Raw genomic sequence first — 22,178 nt, forward strand, 5'->3', positions numbered from 1 at the left:
GGGGAACAGGGGAAACAAATTAAATCAAAGGAAAGCTCCTTAAGTACAACACACCTAATTTAATTTCTTTAATGTGATACTATCCTCACTGAAAATAATGCAAGAAATTTCAGAGAGCCTTGTTTAAAGAAGCACCTCATCGAAAACCTCCTGTAAGTTCCTTGTCATCAGCGGCAGAGCAGGGGGTGGCCTCTGGACCTCTAGCCATAAATGATTTTTACAATAGCCTGAAATCTAAGCTATTCCTTCAGGAAATCTAATATAGTTGAGTGAATGCTCTCCTGTGGCTTAATTTTCGACTCAGAGTATTGAAGACCATATTTACTTGGCATTGCTGGGGTCCCTGATTTTGAAGTTATAGCAGCCCAGATTATTATGGCATAGATTCAAATGTAGCAGATTTGTCAGCTGAACATTCATTTTGTGAACTCTACTCCAGCAGAGTATAATAAAAACAGGTGTCAGAATAAGTAATGTCCTTGACGCCCAATTCCTACCCTGCTAATGTTATATAACTTGAAAATAGTACCATCAGGCAGTTTTTTTCCTCTTTTTAGGTTGCAGGAGTGAAAAATAGTCATGCTCAACTTTAGTTGTTATGTTTTCAGAAGGACAAAGACAGCAAGAGAACAATTAGATACAAAATAGGATGTAGGCTCTATACAGGCCCACTGTCTTGAGGGGTCAAATGGTACAGATGACCCCAGCCCAATGCCAAGGGTGCTAGTACATAAAGCTACTTAAAAATCTCCTCAGGGGAGCATGCCCCTGGACACAAATTAGCATTTCCTAGGAGAGCGAAGGCATGACCCGCCCTACTCTCTCTCTCTGGTTGGCTGGTACTTATTGCCTTCATTGGTTGGATTGGTTAGGTTTATGCAAGAGGATTTGGATTGATTTGGGTAAGGGTAAGAATAACAGGTTAAGCCAACCAGAGGCAGAGTAAAACCTCTTTTCTACAGCACAAAACACCCACTAACATCTCCCTTTTTAATGTAATGGGAAAGTTTACAATCTGCCTTCTCACCCAGGTCAAATGACTGCAGGAGTCACTGGTGTTTAGCGACTTTGGCTCCATTCGGCATAGATGTAAACACAACAACTGGGGGAACGCGCTAAGTTTAGCCCCTTAACTGGTGAGATGTAATGACCTGCCACCAAAAAAATACTGTACTTTTCCACCCAAGCAGCACACAGACATTGTTACACATTAGTGTGCATTGATTTTGAAAGAGAAGCTGAATAGATAAGGGATATATAAAAAAATTAGAACATGGCACTCTTAAATACTTGATTCTGATTGGTCAGTCAACAAAATTCTGCGGTGTTTATTTCTTGAGGTATCACCGCTGCTCTGCTGCTCCGTTGCTAGGGACGCCATAGCAACGGCCTTAGACTAAGGAGCATCAAAATCAGTTAACGTTAGTCCACACAGGCCAAATAGGATCGGAGTGGAAAAATGCAGCATTTTCAGGACATCGCTTTAAACATTTTGGGAGAGGACAAAACGCTTGATGTTTGGCCTGCTTGTCTTCAAGTACACAGTGAAAATCAGTAGCTTTCTCTTTAGCAGAGCATGGGAGCTGTTGTCAGCTTGGACTCAAAACAGTTACAATAACCTACAAGTCATGGGAAAAAACAAGTATCAAAATGTAGAAACTTAAATGGCTATTGCTGCATAAAACACTTCACCTCCTTCCATTTGTATTTTAATAATAATAATAATTTTTATGTGTAAGCGCTTTTAACAAATGCTCAAAGACACTTTACAGTTTTTTAAAAATCATAAAATAGAGCCAAGTCAGAATAAAACTCGCAAACAGCAATAAAACAGTATAAAACACACAAACTTGTACATTAAAAGCTAATTTAAATAGGTGTGTTTTGAGGATGGTCTTGAATGTTGGGAGGTGTGTGCAGATACGGATGGGTTTGGGGAGTGAGTTCCAGGGGCGGGGGGCAGCGATGGAGAAGGCCCTGTCCCCCCAGGTTCGGTGCTTGGTCCGTGCAAGTAGTGAGAGGAGATTTCCTTCAGATGAGCGGAGGTCGCCGGAGGAGGTGTGGTGGTGGAGTGGGTGTATGAGGTAGGAGGGGGCCTGTTTGTTGAGTGCTTTGTGTGTGAGGAGGAGGATTTTGAACTGTATGCAATATGTGATGGGGAGCCAGTGTAGGATTTGGAGGATGGGGGTGATGTGGTCTCGGGAGCGGGTGTGGGTGAGCAGGCGGGCAGTGGAGTTCTGGATGTATTGAAGTTTATTGAGGAGTTTGAATGATGAGCCATAGAGGATGCTATTGCAAGAGTCCAGTCTGGATGTGATGTGGATCAGGGTTTCTGCAGCAGAGAAGGTGAGTGAGGGGCAGAGACGGGCATTGTTTTGAGGTGGAAGAAGGCAGTCTGGTGATGTGACTGATGTGGTGGTCAAACCTTAGCTGGCTGTCGAAGATGATTCCTGGGTTGTGGGTGTGTGGTGAGGGAGACGGAGAGCACTTATCGAAGGTGAAGCAGAGGTTGTGGGTGGCTTTGGTCCGGGATATGGGGTCAATGATGATTATGTCCGATTTGTCACTGTTCAGTTGGAGATAGTTTGTTTGCATCCATGATTTTATTTCAGTGAGACAGTTGGTGAGTGTGGAGTGTGTGGTGTTGGTGATGGCTTTGGTGGAGATGTACAGTTTTAATTATCTTCCACAACATTTTTGCCATAAATAGGGCTTTTGGTAACTCACTCACTTACTTATTTATTCAGAAATTCAGATAGGCCCCAATAGGGGACACATACACACACTAGAGTGTGGCGATCTGAGCCCGACGGTACCCGACAGGTCGGCCGGGTTTGGTCAGAAATGTAGCTATAAATTGTATTCGGGTTCGGGTCGGATTCGGTCAGCTTTCAGTGAAAATGTAGTGTAAAAATAAATAAAATCCTATTGTCTGTTCTGTTTATTGCTTGGGCACTGTTATTTACGTGACAACACCTGAACATAACACACACAGACACACATTGGCTGTTTGTTTCTACCTCTCCCCTCTCTGGAAGTCTCGGACCTCCAGCCGCCCGCCTCCACCTTGATTAAACGCTGAAAATAAAATAAAAGAGGGAGACAGGTTTTTCCTATTTTAACTTATTTTGATTTATTTCTCCCTCTCCCCTTGCTGGAAGCGTTGGACCTCCCGCCTCCCGCTCCCGTCTCAAACACGGAGGTCTCCCTCTCCGCTGATCACCCATGGCGCATGCCCAGCCTGTTAAATAGCCTGTAACCATAAAAACTGTGTGACACAAACTGCTGTGTTTGCTTTGGTCATTAAATAATGTCGGGCTTGGGTTGGGTTTTGACAGAAATATGTGGCCCGTGCTGCACTCTAACACACACACACACACACACGGAAAACCGGACATTATCATCAATTTATAAAAACTCCCCGGACGCCCCGGACGGGACGTGAAAAGTGGACATGTCCGCGAAAAAGAGGACATTTGGTCGGGCCTGTGAATATCTCACAACAGTGTGAAAAAATTACATTTCCCCTAGAGGATTAATAAGGTATCTTCTTTGTCTTCTTCTATAGCCCTAATATTTTCCAGGATTCAGGTATGCACAGAAAAACCTGCATGATTGTCATTTACCATGTGAATTCTGATGCAGATCAAAATGTTTTTATTATTCCCAGGTCTGTGGCCTAACTTTTTATCAAATGTCAGTGAGTTTTTGTTGTAATTTTTGCGAGATCCGGGTAAACAGCATCCAAACAACCAATAAAACATAACCTCCCTGGCATTGCTCTCCCATACTGTTCTGTATGTGGGAAAAAAACACATTATTGTCTGTTTACAATGTGTAACAGTTTACCGAGAGCAGCCCTGTGTGTCTTTTTGATTTTATTTGCATTTAAGTGTCTGACTGTGAGACAGCTGCTAAACCAGGCCTCCAGGTGTCAGGCTTTGGATGTCAAATATACAATTTTGTTAGACCAGCAATTACAGGTGTAGGGTGATCTACATGTATGCAGAAGTATGTAGCATTGAAACAAGTCTGCATGAGTCGAGCTAATATTTTGGCTGAGGGGGGGTTCTAAAAAATCACTACAAAGATTGCCAACTCAAGACTGCTCACCGAAGCCAAAAAAATCACACAAGACTGTTCACACCCTGGTCACTCATTGTTTGGACTTCTCCCCTCAGGAAGATGCTACAGATGTTTTAATGCAAGGACTAGTAGATTTAGGAATAGCTTCTTCCCTAAATGAAGCTGAACTTTTTGCTCTGACACTCAGCACTTTATATTTATTATTATTGATTATTTAACAAGTGTCAGACTGGGAGCTGTGTTTTAAATGGTATGTATGTATGTTCTGAGAGTAGGATGGTAGAGTATGTTTGCTATGGATGATGAATGGAATGTGTGAGTGAGAGATGGGGGTGGTGCTTGAGGAGGGTGTATGTTGTATGGATGGTGAGGGTGAGGTATGTGTTTAACTTATGCACCTTAACCCTTAGATGCATAAGTGGGGTCTAAAATGACCCCAGGGGTTGTTTTTCTTCAGTATCTATGGAATTAAAAGTTTTTATAATTTCATATTCCAGGTATTAATCATAAAACATGCTTTTGACATGAGGCCATTTGCATTCAAAAAAAAAAAGTATACATTTTAAGAAATTGTTGTTTTTGTATCACTACCCAAGTGGGGTCAAAAATGGCCCCAAGCATTTCCTATGGAATATCAAGGGTTAGACCAAGGAATCTTTGATTCTTATAAACTGTGACTGTCAGGTATACATTTACCGTCACACTTGCACATCTAATGCCAGCAGTCTCACCACCCAGGAGGATTTTTATACAGCAACATACTACATGTTAGTATTATATTCGTTTTATATCTTGGAATACATATGACGTCTAGGGTTGCCACCTTGGATTTGTGAAAAAAAGGGACACTCGACCAAATGTTTGGGGCGGAGGGCTCGGCCATTATTACCAGTTCAGACTGACCAATGAACATGAAATTTGGACACAGGAGACAGAAACAAAGTCATGATAATACATTTATTAGTTCCGGGGTCAAAATCTCACACACACAATGCTGACTGCTAAGCAAACCAGGGTGGATGTACACCAGTTGATAATTTTGATGAGTCACCCCAGCCTTGAAACATCTGAGTCCAGCAGCCATGCCAACACACTAGAACACAGAGGGAGACATCACAGGAGAGTTATGCAGTGGAGGTGGAGGATGTGACAGGAGCATATTTGCAAATACTAGGTTAGCTATACTACGTTGACTACTAAGTTATCTAGGCTATACTAAGTTGTAGGACTCCCCTTTGCCTCTCATATTGTACCTTTGTTTTCTTCTTGACACAGGTTGTCTCTCTGACACTGATGCTGTTGACTCTGTTGCACTGATTCTGGCTGGTTCCCTTGGTCTGCTGCTGCCATCTTTTACATTAAATATAGATTTGAAATACAGATTAAAACATGATTGGGCGTGCAAATATACTAGGTTGACAGTTGTAAGACTCCCTATTTCCTTGCTTACCCATTTGTTGTCCTGACACTGATTCTCTCCCTGACAAAGATGCACTTGACCCTGACAAAGATGCACTTGACCCTTCACTCACTCTGGACTCATTTGTCTGCTGCTGTCCCTTTCTACAATGAATACAGATTTAAAAAATACAGATGAAAACATGATTGAATGTAATTGTATTATAATACATTACAAACATTTTAACTTAATGAATTTGGGCAACCACTCACCTTTTTTTGCATGTGTATTTGGCATCCCCTTTTGCTGCCTTCAGTAGTCCATGCTGTCCCTCAATGAACGCTTTAAACTCCAAGCATGATACTTTAAAGTTTAGTCTGACTTGAAGTTCTGCTTTGACCAGCCCCACTGACATCCTGTTTCTTTTGTCTGACCAGGCATCCTCCATGTGGCTGAACACACGCTCAGCATAGGCGTTACTGACAGGTACAGAGAAAACGAAAGACACCACTTTGAGCAGTTCGGTTGCAGCTTTCGCCTTCTTAAAAAAAAAACACCCATTTCTTGGCTGGTGCCAGGTCTTTTGGGATGCATTCAAAGACACTGTTCAGTACAGTGTAGACAATAGCTTCAGCATCATAACCTGCAGCAGAGAGAATTCTGTTTGCGTTTTTCAGGGTGTTGTGGATCAAGTGACATTTGCAGTTTCCCTTCATGATGTGTGGATTGACTTCTTTCAGTTTTTGGAAAACTGAGTTATGCTTGCCAAAATTCACAGATGCATTGACAGCTCCATATGCACTAATCTGACTTACATGCAGGCCATTTTTTTCTGTGATATCCACAATTTGCTCATAGATAGCACTGCTCGTTTCATGGGGGTCCTCGTAAAATTCCAACAGCCCATATTTAACGCTCTCCTCTGCGTGGAAATACTGAACTGTATATGGATACAGTTTTGCGTTGCCCGAGTTTGATGCGTCAGAACAGAAAGAAAAATATGGTGCGTCTTGCAGTTCTGTGGCTAAATGCTCCTGGCTGTAAGGAGCTAGGACATTTTGAACTAAAGCCTCACTTTTTGTTCTTCCACACGACATTTTTGTGGCAAGAGTAGAATCATTAAAGATCATTGCACTTACTTTATTGCCGCAATCCGTTGATAAGTAGCTGTGGCCGTGTTTCACTCCATGGTACACACTAGGTTCGTTCGAGATGAGCCAGTCCTGCGCAGATTCGATCACCGGCTATCGGCGCACAATGCATGCCGGTTAGTTTTGTGTCCGACTTCATCCTGACTTGCTCTGACGTATTACAAAAGTGGACGGCGATAAAACCGCGAGAGCAAGGCAGCCGCAGTTTTTAGAGCCAGGCGCTGCAGTTGCTCTCCACCGACTGCACCGCCTGGCTCTCACCTGATCTAACAGCTGATTGGTTCAGATGTTGACTCAACAAGATGACGTTTTAGATAAAGTACTCATTTGTGTTGAATTCTAGAGATTAAGATTGTATTTGTCTGACCTGAAGGTTTATTCTGTGAACAGAAAACATGTTGTGTGACTGATGGTGAAAACAAACTGATATATGGGTCTGACCACTTTTTTAATGAACTGACATCATTCCAGACAGGATGTTAGTGTGTCTGTGACCTCCTGTACGGACTGAAGGCTGCTGGAAACTGTCGGGAAACTGTTCAACTTCACAGCAGCTTTTTGTCACCACCCCCCGCTGCGGCCGCCTGCTCTCGTCTACTTTTCAGGCGAGGCGCAGTTCATCTTGAACAAGCCTACTGGTAAGCTCTGCCGCTGCAATCTTGTCTTCTTCTGGTGAACCTTTTTTGGTCATAAAAGTTGCAATGGCTGCCTGTTTTTGTTTGTTTGATACCACAACTTGATGCTTTTTTGTTTTTGTGTGGATTTCCAATGCGTTTTCCCCTTCATATTGTACGGAGATTTTCGCCGGACACAAAATGCATGCGGCGGAAAAATGGTCTCCCTGGGTCGGCCACACTCATTCAAACTCTTAGACTTTACACTTAGACTTTTCAGCAGAACTCTAAACACATTCTCATTCTCAAAACACATTCTGCACTGTAATGAACGTCATCCATACTGGTAAACACAAGTGGCAACAATCAAATACAAATAGAGAACACATGCCATTGATTACAATTTTTTACAGTTGTTTACGCACTAAAATGAAAATTTTCACACAATTAACAGCTCTTTACACTCAAGAAGCAAAACACCTGTCCATAGTTGCACAACAATAAGCACAGACTCAGCTTCACACTTTTTGCAAAACATTACACACAGTGATTTGCAAAACTCTACACGCATTATCACACCTTAGACACAGATAAGGATTGTGAGGTTACTTCCTTCTCATTACAAAGCCCCCGCTTGCCAACGACCACACTAATGAACGAATTGGATAATCACATCCACCTGGTGTGGAAGCACACAGGTGCTTACTGTAAACCAAGTGGACCACATGTAGTACATTGTCGTTTGGGACAATGTATCTTTCCATCGATCTGCTCTGGTCCACACCTGGTTCCATGAGCACCCTGAATTTGCAGTCTAACCGTGCGTTCACACCAAACGCGATGGACGCGATGTCATCGCCCCTAACGCGAGTATCGCGTCGCTTGATCACAAATGTCACCTTTATGATCATCGCTTCGTCGCTTCAAGCGCGATGACGCAACCCTCCTCCCGCAATTTTCTTCACCTCCCGCTATTTTCTCGTCAGTCATGGCTGAGTTAACTACTGTAGCTACTCTTTATCTGTTGTGGACATCTGATTTGGATCGGAGACCCAAACGCCGCCGTGTCTGGGTTCACAATATCCTCCAGAAACGCACACAGCTGGGTGAATATCATCACCTCCTGCAAGAGCTGCGTCTGGATGACGGTCGTTTCCAGCGGTACTTCAGGCTGACGCTGGCCCAGTTTGAGGACCTGTTGGCCCGTATCGGTGCGAGGATCTCCCGCCTGGACACCAACTACAGGCGCTCCATCCCAGCTGTGGAGCGCCTGTCCATCTGTCTCCGGTTAGTAGCTTATAATTTCTTTATGAATGGTTGGATGTCGCAGCACAGCGTCATGCGATGTCGCTTGAAAAGTTCAAATTTTTCAACTTCAAGCGATACACGCGATGAGGCAATCAACGCGATGGACGCGTCATCGCTTCATCGCATCGCTATTATCGCCTGAAACGCATCGCCCGAAGCGACATCGCGTGTCATCGCGTCATTTACATTGATTTTGAATGGAAACTTGTGCCGTTCATCACGTCCATCGCGTTTGGTGTGAACGCACAGTTATACCTTCCACCATACTCCCCATTCCTAAACCCAATAGAGGAATTTTTATTTGTCTGCACTTTACAGTAGTAAGAAAAACTACTATTTTGTTCTGATTTTCATTGTTGATCTGTTACTGTAACTGAGTGTGGTAAGAAATAAATATTTTCAGTCTGCAGCAGTCTGCAGTCAGTGTTTGTTTGTTGTAATTGTGTACTTTCTCTGTATACCTCAAAGTAATCATGAAGAATGTTGTGGGTTTGACAATATCTTTTTGTCATCTAAATTATCCCTTACATAAAAATGTCTGGCAAAAAAGTCTAGCACTAGACCAGCTGTTTCCTAAAATAGGGGTTTTTACAAATGTATTTTGTATTGATCACTGTAGTGTGTAACTGACTGCAATAGTGTCTGATCATTTGAAGAGTGTGTTAGTGAGATGAAAACAAAACAGCATTTTTATAAATATGTGTATATGTTTTGACTGAAGTGTATATGTTTTGACTGAAGTGTGTCATTTTGCAAACAATCTAGGAGTTATGCAAATTGAGTGTGGTGTTTGGATAATTGTGTGAATATTTTGAAAAAAGGAGCCCTGTTTTCAAAATTGCGTGTAAACAATTGAGAAAAACTATAAACACAACAGATTGATTTCACTTGTTTCAAATCATGTGACACAACCAATATAAGCCAGTTCAGAGAGCAAACAGGTTGTTGAAGGTGGGACGGAGAAAGTCTAAGAATGGATGGAAGAAACAATGTGAGAGGACGAGGACGAGTGCGTATGCGAGGTGGGTGACGAGGAGTAAGAGGAGGAGGAGGGCAAGAAAGACAAAGAGGAGGACAAAGAGGAAGAGGTAGAGGAAGACAAAGAGTGGAAATATCTGATGAAATTCGAGCAACAGTCATTGACCATGTTCTTGTCCATGGACTGACAATGAGGGAAGCAGGACTTAGAGTGCAACCCAATTTGAGCCGATTTTCTGTGTCCACCATAGTAAGGACATTCAGAGAAGAGAACAGGTACAGTATACTACTGTATTTTTGTAATTGCAAATTTACTGTACTACACTATATGCAGCTGTTTCAATAGACATTTGTAAAGTTCATCACTGTATGTATTGTACTGCATGAATATTTTTTGTAACTGCACATCTACTTTTTGTAGAATTGCAAGGCTGCCACATGCAGGTGGAAGGACAGCTTTATTCACTCGGGAGCAAGAGCAAAGCTGAGTATAATTTCTGATCAATTTTGAGCTACTATGATAGAACATGTTTTCATTCATCAAAAGACAATGACAGAAAAATATGAAATTTGTTTTGAGATTAAATGTATGTAATGTAATGTATGTACTTCTCCCTGAGAACTATATGTTTTGAACAACGTGTTTTCTATTTTTTGGTGTATTGTTTACTGACTGCTTGATAGTGTATATCATTTTGATCGCTTTGTTTATGATTTGAGAGCAGTGTTTGGTTCTGAGCACAGGTAAATCTGTTTTGAGGCAAAAGTTTCATTTTGCACGAGGAGTCAGAGGTTTTGTAAATAGTGCTTGAAGCTGAGGTTTTGTGTTTAATGTTTTCAGAAAATGGAGCAAGGTTTCAGAAATTGTGTTTTAGCAATTGAGAAAAACTGTAAAATCTAACCCGTTAGGTAGCCTATACTATTACTGATTATTCAATGATGTCATTAGTTGTCAAAATGTTAATAAAAAGTGATAAATGAACATGTCAAACATGAAGTCATTCTTTTGTCGACCAAAATATAATACAAATCATCATCTTTAACCCAAATGAAAGAAATTGCTTAAGTTTATCAGTATTGTTTATCGCATTGATTCTAATTGGGGTCATTTTTGACCCCACTTATGGAAGAGTGTAGGTATTGGTAGGTCATGCATCTAAGGGTTAATGGAGTAGCCATTCAATTTCGTTGTATTTCAGATGCAATGACAATAAAGGCATTCATTCATTCATTCATTCATCATTGAGGGTGTGGCTGCTTCAGTGACAGGTCTTCACCACAGTCAGTGAATCAGATCTACCTATTGCTCCTCCAAAGATCCACCCAATTCTTCCAAATTTTTGTCACTTCTAGTCCCAAAATCCAAGACAGCAATGGCCAAAATGCCAACCTTGAGGTTTCAAAATGTGAGTCCACAAAGTAATGAGTGATGTCATGGTAGCTACGTCCATTATGTTTATACAGTGTATGGTAAACAGCCAGTATATAAAGTGCTATTTAGAAAAGGCTAAGCTCTGACCGGCAGCAATACAAACATTTCTTTATGCTCTGAATCTTTCTGAAAATAATTCATAAAGCAAACTGTTTTAAATATATTATCACATGATGTACAGAGGGTACACATGGATATCATCAAGAAAAAGGTTGTTACAATAGATATTTTGATGCAATTTATATTGTTGTACACCAGTTACTGTCTGGGAATTAATAGAACAAAAATAACATAATAATAATGTATAGTTAAGAAAATCCATCTCCTGCTGGTCACCCAAACACAAGCTTTTTTTAAAAAAATATTTTCACAGCATTTTTAGCAACAGTGACAGTAGTGAGATCAGAGACAGGAAACAGGAGGGTTGGGGAAATGTGCATTAAAATCAACACAAAATTGGATTGTCTTAGTCTTGATCAGCACAAAAAACACAGTGAGTTTGTGTGGTATCATTTATTATTTTGTGCAGTCAAACACAGATATCATACAAACATAAAAACTTTCATGTTTGCTGGCTTGATTATACAGTGACTAAGATCTTTGCTTTTAAAGATGATTCCTCCATGTGAATGGAGTACAGTGTTGTGTCTCTGAGGATTGTTATAAAGTAAGTTACCAGTTTGGTGTTTTTTATGTTCTTATTTAAGACCAATTTCCCATCAAAATATGTTTGGATCATTGTGTTTTTGTTTTTTATGCACTTTGCCTCTGTTAGATGTTTGAGGTAAGCAGAGACAGGAAAGGTTACATGTTATGTTCTTATATTAAACCACAATGTTGCCCAAGGATGGCTCAGAGAAGCAGTTTAGGCCTGTTATATTGTCTATCAATGTGTCTGAAACAAATGTGTTAAATGTTATTCTTTCCTTACTTCTGTGTCTATCTGTCAGTTTTTTGTTTTTTTTTTTCTTTTCTTCTTCTTCTTAAATCTATTCAGTCGCTGCGTAAGGGCTACTTTATGCAGCTGGCTTGAACATGGGGTCCTCAGCAAAGAGTTGCTCCACCAGGGTGGTTCCTGCAGCTGCAGGGGGGCACTGGGCTGAGACTGTGGTTGGGAAGGCCTCGATGGTGGGTTCCATCTGATCAGGGATCTCGGGGTCAGGCTTGAGGGGCAGAGTGACTCCAACCTCAGGGCCACCGGCAGGGACATCAGGGAAGGAAGGCAGGGTCATGGGTTGATCCATGGCAGGAAGCATTCTCACCATGCCCTCTGGGTTGTCGTGGGCTGTGGTCTCGTGCTCATGCTCATGGTGATGGTGGTGGTGCTCGTGCTCATGCAGGTGAGCGTGCTTGTGGTCGTGGTCCAGAGCGAGCTCGTGGTCGTGGTCGTGGGTGTGCACGTCATCAGCATGCTTGTAGTCGTGGTGCTGGTTGGGTGCGTCATCACTGTGGTTGTGTGCCTTGGCGTGATGAGTGTGCACGTGATCATGGTCATGCCCGTGGTCGTGGGAGTGGGCGTGAGCATGCCTGTGGCTGCTGCCCGCATCGTGGTCGTGTGTGTGGTGGTGGTCGCTGTCAGTAGCGTGCTGCTGGGTTTTGTCGTGATGAGTGTGGCTCTTGGTGTGGTCGTGTACGTGGTCGTGTGTGTGTGCATCATCTACAGCGTGTGCCTTGTCGTGGTCATGGCTGTGTGCGTGTGTGTCTGTGTGGTTGTGGTCAGTCTCTCCGCCCAGCAGGTGCTGTGCCTTCTCTCTGTCAGCGGCCTGAAGAACACATCAAGATATTTAGATATTTGGATTTAGATGCGTGCAACTCCTACTACATTCACCATAAACCATAAAGACATACTGTTAACTACATTAGAAGAATGCAGAGCTGTCTTTACGTCTTTTGGGGCAAGCTGTGAAGGAGAATTTCACTTTATCTCACCTTGGATCTTATTTAAGTAGGTTTGTCCATTTTTTCTATGCGATAACATCATAATTACTAAAACTGCAGAGATCATTCCTTTAAAGGAGCAGTGTGTTGGATTTAGAGGCATCTAGTGGTAAGGATTGCAAATTGCAACCAGCTGAAACTTCTTCCATGTGCCAAGCATGAGCTCCTGGTTAGAATTTCTTCAGTGGTCATTGTTCAGGAGGTTTTTAACGGAGTCAGATTATCTGCAGAGGTCTCTTCCTCTTCCAAACAAACGGACCAGAGGCCTGTACTATGAAGCAGGATTTGGCGTTAGCGAGGTAACTTCAGGGTTAACTCTGGGTTTTCAGCACTACGAAGCTGGTTCTTTTTTTCTACCAGGATAAATCACCGTGGTAACTAATGCTGAGCAGCTAACCTGCTCCGGAGCAGGTTAACTGCAGGGTATCGGATCACAAACTGTCAACACCCCGACCTCTGACCAATCAGATCACTGAGGAAAACAGTATCTATGAATCAAAGTCTGGAGTGACAGGTAAAAAAGAGGAGCCTATATGCTGTTGTAGGTCAGTAGAAGCATTTAATATTACAGAGAATACAGAGCTTCTAACTGAGAGATCATTTACATTAATAAACACATGATTTTCACAGAATTTGAAATTATTAAGCCTATTTTAGTCCACAGTGCCTGCTGACAGTGTATCTGATTTTACACTCTGATACCATCACTGCAGCTCAAAATAACATGACACATGTGACGAGAACTAGGATAAAACAGGTATTTTATTAGTAAAATAATCTGGCACACACTGTTAATCTGGGTTTTCCTATCTAGCCACGAGCAGCCTACTTCATTCATGGTTCTGATAATGACGCTCACAATTAACATTCCCGCCCCTTTTACATGAACACACTTGTGGCTGGATAGGAAAACCCAGAGTTGACTGAAGCAGATGATAACCAGCTTCATAGTACTGGTTATCCAGACAGCCAATGTTAGGGTTAGTCAAGGCAGATAGCGACAAGATATCCTGGGTTAGCTGAAATGGCTTCGTGGTACAGGCTTCAGGTGATTAAAACTAGTAAAAACACTGAAAAAAGCAGCTGCATGTTACAAATTAGTGTTTCTACTAGGATGTTTGGCTTGCTATAGATGGGCTGCTGGCTCAACAAATGCACCGTTTTTCTAAGATAATTTAAGATCCAGACATTCAGGAGGTTCTTAACGGAAGCAGAATTATCCACAGGGGTTTCTTTCTCTCCAAAACAAAAGGACCCATAATTTAAATTGGTAAAACATTGAACAAATCAGCGTTTTTCCCAGTACTGTTCAGCTCATCGCAGATGGCCTGCTAACTACAGAGGCTGAAATGAGAAAAAGGAAAGCACCAATGGCCCTATCGAGAGCCAGTGTTTCATTTGTATGTTCTGGGCTACTGTAGAAACATGGCGGTGCAACATGGCAGACTGTGTAGAAGAGGATCTGCTCCTTACGTAAATATAAATGGCTCATTCTAATGTAACAAAAAACCGACAATTCTTATTTTCAGGTGATTATTCACTAAAGAAAAAACATGTTTAGATTATATTTCATTTTTGCCTATATGTCACCCTAAATTCTACACACTGGACCTTTTAAGCATTGCAGCAATGTCAACATGCTCCCAATTACTTTGGTGACTACAATGGTATAATAGAAATACATATATATAGAAATAATTGCCCAGACCCAGGTTGTGATAAATCTGTACTGAATTCCTCTACATTTAAAGAAAAGAATAATTTGTGTGCTTTTTTTTCTTTAACTAGTAAAGGACATTCAAAAAATGGAGAAAAAAGAATTAGTAAATTAATTAATGACACTGTGTTTTTTCTTTATGGCTTAGCGAGTCTTACCTCAGGCTCATAGATCTCACACTCTACACTGGGGTTAGCTTCACCAGTGGGAGTGTAGAAGAGGGATCCCTTACAGAAGCCCTTGTGCTATGGAGAGAAAAACAAGAAAAAAAAAAACAAGTAAGAGAGGAGAGAGCAGAGGGATGGTTATGCCTGTGGCTTTACTAGAATTTATTGGTAACAATCTCAATTTCATCTGTAATCCTTTGCTACAATTGACCTGCTCATGGTCCAGAGCAGTGAGCAGAAAAAGGACGATCCTTTGGCATTAAAAACTCAAATAGTCCTCTTATGTATTACACTTAAACCTGGAAAGCCAGAATAAAAACCAAAATTATCTTATTTCTCTTAAAACTTCTGGGAGAATTAAAGCCAAATAGAATTAGCCTAGAGCAGTCTCTTTTCAACACAAAACAAATACTGAAAGTTGAAATTAACAGTCCATTTGAGCAAGATAAAAATGTTCTCACGACTCACAGCAAACTCGCACTCCATGAGGGGGCACTTATCAGTTGTGCTTTGTCCGCAGGTGGTCTCCTGGATGGTGTACTCTACATTGTAATACATCGACATGGCCATCTGGATGCACACACACCCACACACACAGACAGACAACAACATGGGATCTTTGGTTAGGAGTTAAGTAGTAGTTGGTTAAATAGCCAGTGGGTGAGCAAGAGAACTTCTGAATGATGGAAGAGCAGAAGGTCTGAGTACAAACCACTGATTACATATATGGGATATGGGAGTTTAAAGGGATATGGGTCATGAGGGATGAGAAGGAAGCAGTGTATTTAGTCATATTTTGGCAAAGATATTACTGTTTATTACATAATGCCCCTTTATATTAACCACAATGAGGTAGATGTTTCTGCAGAAATGTTTTTTTCTGGATAATTTTATGGAAGCCCATTTCTGCTAATGTGATGGAATAAAAACTTGTCATTATAATGAGAAACTTTCTTGATTTAATATCTCAAAAAATTAAAAATAATACTAAGTGATTAATTTGAGAAAGGTTCTCATTATAATATCTTACAGGATTTTTCTCATTACATTGACAGAAATGGGCTTCCATAAAATTTTACTGCAAATTCTGTGGTGAAATGGTGCCAATTTCTGAATAGGTAACTGATACAAATCCAAGTTGGTCCCAGGAACGAACTATTTTTTACGTGTGGAATACATACCCCGGCAGTAGCACGGTTGACTTTGAGCAGAGCAAAACGATGCAATAACCCGCTCTCGCTGTTGAACTTCTCCAGTGTGAGAGACACAGCCTTCTGGACATTATCGTTGTCAGTGGCGATAAGAGTTGGACAGTCAGGACACTGGCTATTTATCCGAGCTGCAGGAACTGAGCAAAGACAAAAAACACAAATCACAAGCTTGTTTTGCACTGAACAAAACCTCAGTTTCATTTCACCAAGTTTTGCATCTTAGAAGTTTTCTTTTATTACGTAAAATAGCAAGAAACATCTGGCATATATACTTAAGAATCAAACAAGTCCAACTGAGCTGAAGAGATGTGGAACTGTTTCATAAGATTGGCAGAATTTTCAGATGTTCATTTTTAAATATATACTCAGTGAATGTGGGTCTAGATGTTTTTTTTTCAGATAACTTATTCCAGCTTTTTTTTTTTTTTTTACCTGGTCTGACGGCACAGTCATATTTGTAGAGACGCACCACTCTGTGCACCTTACTGATAAAGATGGCAGCTTTGCACTGTCCATATACCTGCAAAGACCAATACAATAAGAAGCACATATTTTAGTGTGCTGCACAACAAAAGACTTGATATTTAATGTATTATTAAAAGTGAACATGTATTATGTCTTCTTCTTCTGCCAATTTAGGGACAACTCTTTATGAAGGAAGAAGGAACAATTATAACTCTTGTTAAATTAATGCAGTAAGATGTGATTTATGTCAGGCAAGCAATTGAAATTACATAGAACTGGAAAGACTGTAAAGAATAAAAAGAAATGGACTTAAGACATAGGTTTGTATTTTAAAAAAGTGGGGCTGCAACAGTATACAGTGTGTGTGTGTGTGTGTGTGTGTGTGTACGTGTTTTCTAACCGGTGTGTTAGTGGTGGGACGAACTTCGCAGTCCTTCCACTCCTTCTTGCTGAGAACACTGCAGTTAGTCTCCACAACATCCATAGTCAGGTAGAAAACCATGCTGTTCTCTCCCTGTGACACACACACACATACAGGCATACAGATCACATTATCAGAGCACTCAAATGGTAGGCTACTAATCTTCCACTCGGTCAGAGAATGTATCGTGTGTGATGGTTCAAATGACTGATGAAAAATATATATGATGAAAATAAAAAAGCCCTGTAAAAATGTTTAAACTCTCAGATTCTGGCATTTCCATGACAACTGTTCCCCATCCAGTAATTCTTGGTATTGCGACATCTTTAACACATCATGGTGTTTTTAAACTTGAGCTGTTTTTTTTTTTTCTCGTAATTGTTTTGAGCCTTACAATCAATGTACTCCTTTAATTAAAGCTGTATATTTTTTATAGAACAATGAATCACCTAAGACATGTATATACAGTTACATAACACATTAAATCAGGATTTTTGTTGAACTCAAAATGTTGACCGTACAAGTATTAGTCTATGCACATCAGATAAGCAGTGACTGTAAAATAAGGAATTATATACTTGGTCTGCTAACTCTCATCAGTGTAGCTTTCAATTACTTTATATACTTAAACATCATAATAGAATTGCTGAAATTCAGTTATGGCTTTTGGTTCAGGTGTGCCACCCAAAAATTTACAGCGGCCCCCTCTGGCCTCCCAAAATCTCTGGGGACACTTCATTAATATTTGGCCCAAATGTTTAACGTCTGAATAGTTATTACAGTCTTAATAATTCATAATGAATTTCAAAAGCAAAATTCACACATTCTCATCATCCGAGTCTTTTATTGTGGACTAGAGGTAATCAAATTAAGGGAAGACCTGCCAGGTGAGCTCCAGCAGACTAAATCCTGATTTATAATTTGCCTCTTAAACATCACTTTTAGGATTTTCTTCAAATCATATGAAATATCCTTGCCTGATTCTTATATATTGCTAATTACAATATGAACAATCACTTAGCCCATGTTTGAACAGTGTTTACGGAAAAATCCCCCTTTTATGTGAACAATTTTGGCCTTCATGCCTATTTGTTATAATCATCTTTTACTTGACAGCTTAACTGTAGACATATAATATATTTAGTAACAAACATCACATCAGACAGGATGTCAACATGTCCTTTTCCCAGTAAAGAACTGTAAAGTAGATACATCTTGTAAGCCCAACTGGAAAACATAAGTGGCCTGATCAAACTTTCTTTCAACTTCTACCATCAATTCTTCACTTTCACTCACATGTTGCTTCATGTGGACATCCGACAGGCGGTGCAGGGCGAAGACGTAGCCCTCCTGCCGGTCTTCGTTGATCTTTTTGAGAGCAAGCTCTGCAGCTCCCTTTGCAGATGCATCTTCACACGAACCCTGCTCCATGCCTTCCTGCTCCACCGGTGCACCATTGATGTGCAGGCACCCCAACGCCAACAACAGCAATAACTGGACACCGTGCTTCATGGTTAAGGCCTGGAACGTCTCTGTCTGTCTCTCTCAAACACACACACACCCACACAGACTGGTGAGGGAGATGCCCAGAGAGGGAACAGCATGATCTTTTATATCCTGCTGCTGTTTACTATAAGTACACCCACTTTCTCAAAAAAAATCACTGCCTCCCTCGTCATCTCTGGTAAACATAACCATTGACCCCCACCCCCTCCTAAAACTCATGGTCATATCTAGGAATGCTGCATCAGTTGATTTATCTGCCAACCAGTCAGCTACTGTGAGGACTTGCACAATGGAGCTTATCAGTTGGGAGATAATCAGCCCTGTAGTGCTACTCTCTTCTCTGGACTCAGTGGGCTGTAAAGTGACTTGATCCACTCTTGGCTCTGAATCTTTGTTCAGGAGAGCAACATTTATAGGATGTGGTAACAGTGGCTATTATTTAAAAGTTAAAGAGTAATCTTAAGTAATCACATTGAGTATTCAGAAGTCCATTTAAACACACTGGTTATTCTACATCTATGTTACCAGCTGACCAAAGCAGTATCAGGTCACCACTGTCATCATTAAATGCACTGATACCTCTGGGACATATACAACTTGATTATATCACAGTAAGCCAGAAAGCTATGTAGCTGTAGTGACCTCAGAATTTCCATTGACATAGGAATATAAGAGTTGTTTTAGTTCAAGGGCCTCACACAACTCCATTTGATGTGGGCCAGGCAGGTAAAGCCATTGCATGATAACCTATACATAACATATTCCAACTTTTCCCTTTCTTTTAGTGTAAAGAAGTACTTTTTTTTTTTATTAATCACTGTCATTGCATGTACAATTCCACACCTGTGCTGTAATGCACACCAAAGTGGAAACTATTAAGGTAGCAGGTTAAGTTATCCCACTGCTTTACATTCACAGATCTGAAGTTCTGGCAGCGCCTTAGCAATAGAGTTCTACCAATACTGTTTTAAGATAGACTATTAGAATATTTTGTTCAGGGTGGTGGGTGGGTGGGATTTAGGCTGCAGTAGGTCAAGGTAGGTATTTTTTGGTCCTCTTCTTTCCACATTACAATTGAATTCCCCAGGGTTCTTTACTTGGAACAGGCTTATTCACCATTTATTAAACAATATACCTCTGCATTGTACAATTTTAACTTCCATCTTTACGCAGATGACACGGTCCTTTACTCCTACGCAGATTTTGTTCATGCTGCTACTATAAATCTACAGCTATTATTTTACCTCCTTCAAAAACACTTCCACAATTTGAAACTGGTCTTAACCCTGTGGGCCCGAACGACGCATAGTGCGTCCAAATTCACACCTGTTCTTCTCTATTGATTTTCTCTGCGACCTTGCGTCATAGCGAGAAGCCACCATATCACGTGAAACAGCGGAATTGTAGCTTTCCGAGAAGGCCTAGCACTTGTCAGTAGTCCAGTGTTTTCACAGCGACAAAGAATGATAAAGTTACACTAAAATTATGTATAACAGGGCTTTCATACAGTTTTGCACACACATTACTCTTGGATGGATTACTCGCGAATGCAGGCTCGCACAGAAATGCCACGCATATCACATGAAAGTGCAGGAGCAGAGCTTTCCACTGATACCACACACATCATTGTGCTGTCATCCCATCACGCTATAAATACAGATTATTTGTCTACAAAATAAAAACCTGACAAATTTCTTTACAATCCATTATACAGATCTTGTTACCAGTCACTTCATATAGTGAGGAATATCGTATCTTACCACGTCTTAGGCTTGCGCATGTTTCTCCCTGTCTATCCACATTTGTAGTCCGGCTTTCAAGATGCAAATATCTCCATATTGTCCAGTTGACACTCCATCAAAAGACCAGCCACTTCACCTTTGCGCACCCAGACAACTGTAGCCTAATTATGCATGCATGGGCCGTAGTCACCATATACATTGAGGGGGACATGTGTCCCCCCCATGCCTTAAATGACCCCCCAATATATAACTGAAACTGAAAAACAACAACAGACTTTGTTTACTGCAAACAAAGTGGCAAATATTATCTTGGAGGACATCATTGTTCTTGGTTGACTATTTTTCTATAATCTTAGATGTAAATATTGCATGTTTCTTTCAGATAAAAAACATTTTTGACTTGTGAATGAGTCAATGGAATTTCTTGCAATAATGAAAAAAATTGGCAATCATGTCCGCCTGGCACAAACCACATGTTTTGGACAGCTGTGAAGTGACAGAATGTCCCACCATCACAGTTCTTATATTGACAGATTCTAGAGAGTCTTCCCTCTTCATATATGGTAGAATATGTCTTCTTCCAACTTGCTATGGTGAAATACATGTAAAAATGTAAGAATTTAGTAACACAGATTTGTTTTTTTCATTGATATAAAATTAATATAAAATACAAGCAGATAGAAGGACATGGAATGATGGCAAATCTGGTTAGCCCAGATTGTCCTGAAAAAAAAAACCCAAGATATAGCATGTGTATGTAGCCTTTAGAATGACTGTGATAGGCAGTAAAAATACCCCAAAAACGGCCCAAAGGGTTATACTGTGCAAAGACAATATGCCCAACATACTTAGAATATGCTAACAAATCTATAAGCTGACCCATTAATACAGCTTAGAGAATTCCATGGTCTAATTGCTAATCTTATTGATCAAAATGGTCATGGTTTTTATTGGGAGGGGGTTTGTCTTTTAAAATTGATATAGCCAGCCATGAATTTTTTTATTACTTTTTTTATTTATTTTTTTGCTGTGTCTGAATTTATTGTTGTACCTCAGTACCATTGACACCGAGGCTTCTCCCTTGATGTGATTTCCAAGGTTTTAAAAATACAAATGAATGAAATCCTCTGAAGCAGCATTTTATATGAAGTAGGCTACTCACCGTATTAGGTGTCCAAATTTACCCAGTGGGCCACATTGGACCACATGGTGGGCTGGTTTTATCCAGCAGGCCATTTGTTTGACACCCCTGGTATACACTTTTGATACTTTACTTACACATTTTACTGCCTTCCCTAATTTAACTTACGCAGGATTTTTAATGAAAGATAATATATATATTTTTCAATTACATGTTTCAGCACTTTTCCTTTGGCAAAGGATTCCTCCACCATTGCATATTAACCTAGTTGATCCCCATGCAAACCATCAGGTTTTGAAAGACTGTTTTACTGGATGTCATATGGCAACTTTCCTAAGTCAAGCAGCTATCTGTAGTATTGAAATGTTTGTGTAGTGCAGCAAAAAGTAAGGAAGATAAAGACTGAGGTCTTTAGTGGACGGATGTATAATCAATTCAGAGGCCAGGGTTTGTGTCTCATTTGACCTTTGACTCTTAAATATTTGACCACAATCTTCCCTCTATCTTTCCCTGACTAAGTGCTTTCAGTTGCTTAACTTTAACCAAACTCAAGTCATGCTTTAGTAGCCACAGAAGAAAGAAAATCAGGATTGACAGCGTATCAACAATTTTGTTGAAAGCATCATTACAAAAGATTCTTCAGACTGTTAATTTCTAAAAAAATTGGTGCTCATAGATTGAAGGCTGTACTGAACGTAGAGAGGAATTACTGTTCTGCTGCAGATGCAGTGATAGTTAAACATTTGACCTTTGTCATAACAAAATAAACAGTCCATGGAGTCACCAGGCTAAAAATCGATATTTCGTGTGCAGCTGCTGTGTTGCAACTTCTATTAGGTACACTTACGTAAGACTCAGAATCGTTGGGACAAAACCATCCATGCAGTAGATGCCACACTTGT

At 40.6% G+C, this 22,178-nt stretch overlaps 1 protein-coding gene across 1 annotated transcript; it reads right to left on the reverse strand.

Annotated features, from left to right (window-relative positions):
• Positions 1-11,466: 11,466 nt before the first annotated feature.
• fetub (fetuin B) lies at positions 11,467-18,483 on the reverse strand. Its single transcript, XM_049587427.1, has 7 exons — positions 18,184-18,483; positions 16,867-16,980; positions 16,434-16,521; positions 15,972-16,138; positions 15,259-15,360; positions 14,782-14,868; positions 11,467-12,731 (listed from the first exon to the last, which is right to left on the reverse strand). The coding sequence occupies exons 1-7, from the start codon at positions 18,397-18,399 to the stop codon at positions 11,985-11,987; spliced, it is 1,521 nt and encodes a 506-aa protein (XP_049443384.1). The 5' UTR covers positions 18,400-18,483; the 3' UTR covers positions 11,467-11,984.
• Positions 18,484-22,178: the final 3,695 nt, after the last annotated feature.

The sequence above is a fragment of the Epinephelus fuscoguttatus genome, linkage group LG10 (assembly GCF_011397635.1).
Source record: "Epinephelus fuscoguttatus linkage group LG10, E.fuscoguttatus.final_Chr_v1".
In the NCBI taxonomy this organism is placed as follows: Eukaryota; Metazoa; Chordata; class Actinopteri; order Perciformes; family Serranidae; genus Epinephelus; species Epinephelus fuscoguttatus.

Bases quoted from the DNA above. Each gene is read 5' to 3' on its own strand.
- fetub (XM_049587427.1), bottom strand. From the start codon at position 18,399: ATGAAGCACGGTGTCCAGTTATTGCTGTTGTTGGCGTTGGGGTGCCTG. The intron at 16,981-18,183 runs GTGAGTGAAAGT...TGTGTGTCACAG, and splicing joins ATGTCCACATGAAGCAACAT to GGAGAGAACAGCATGGTTTT. The intron at 16,522-16,866 runs GTTAGAAAACAC...TGGTCTTTGCAG, and splicing joins GTCCCACCACTAACACACCG to GTATATGGACAGTGCAAAGC.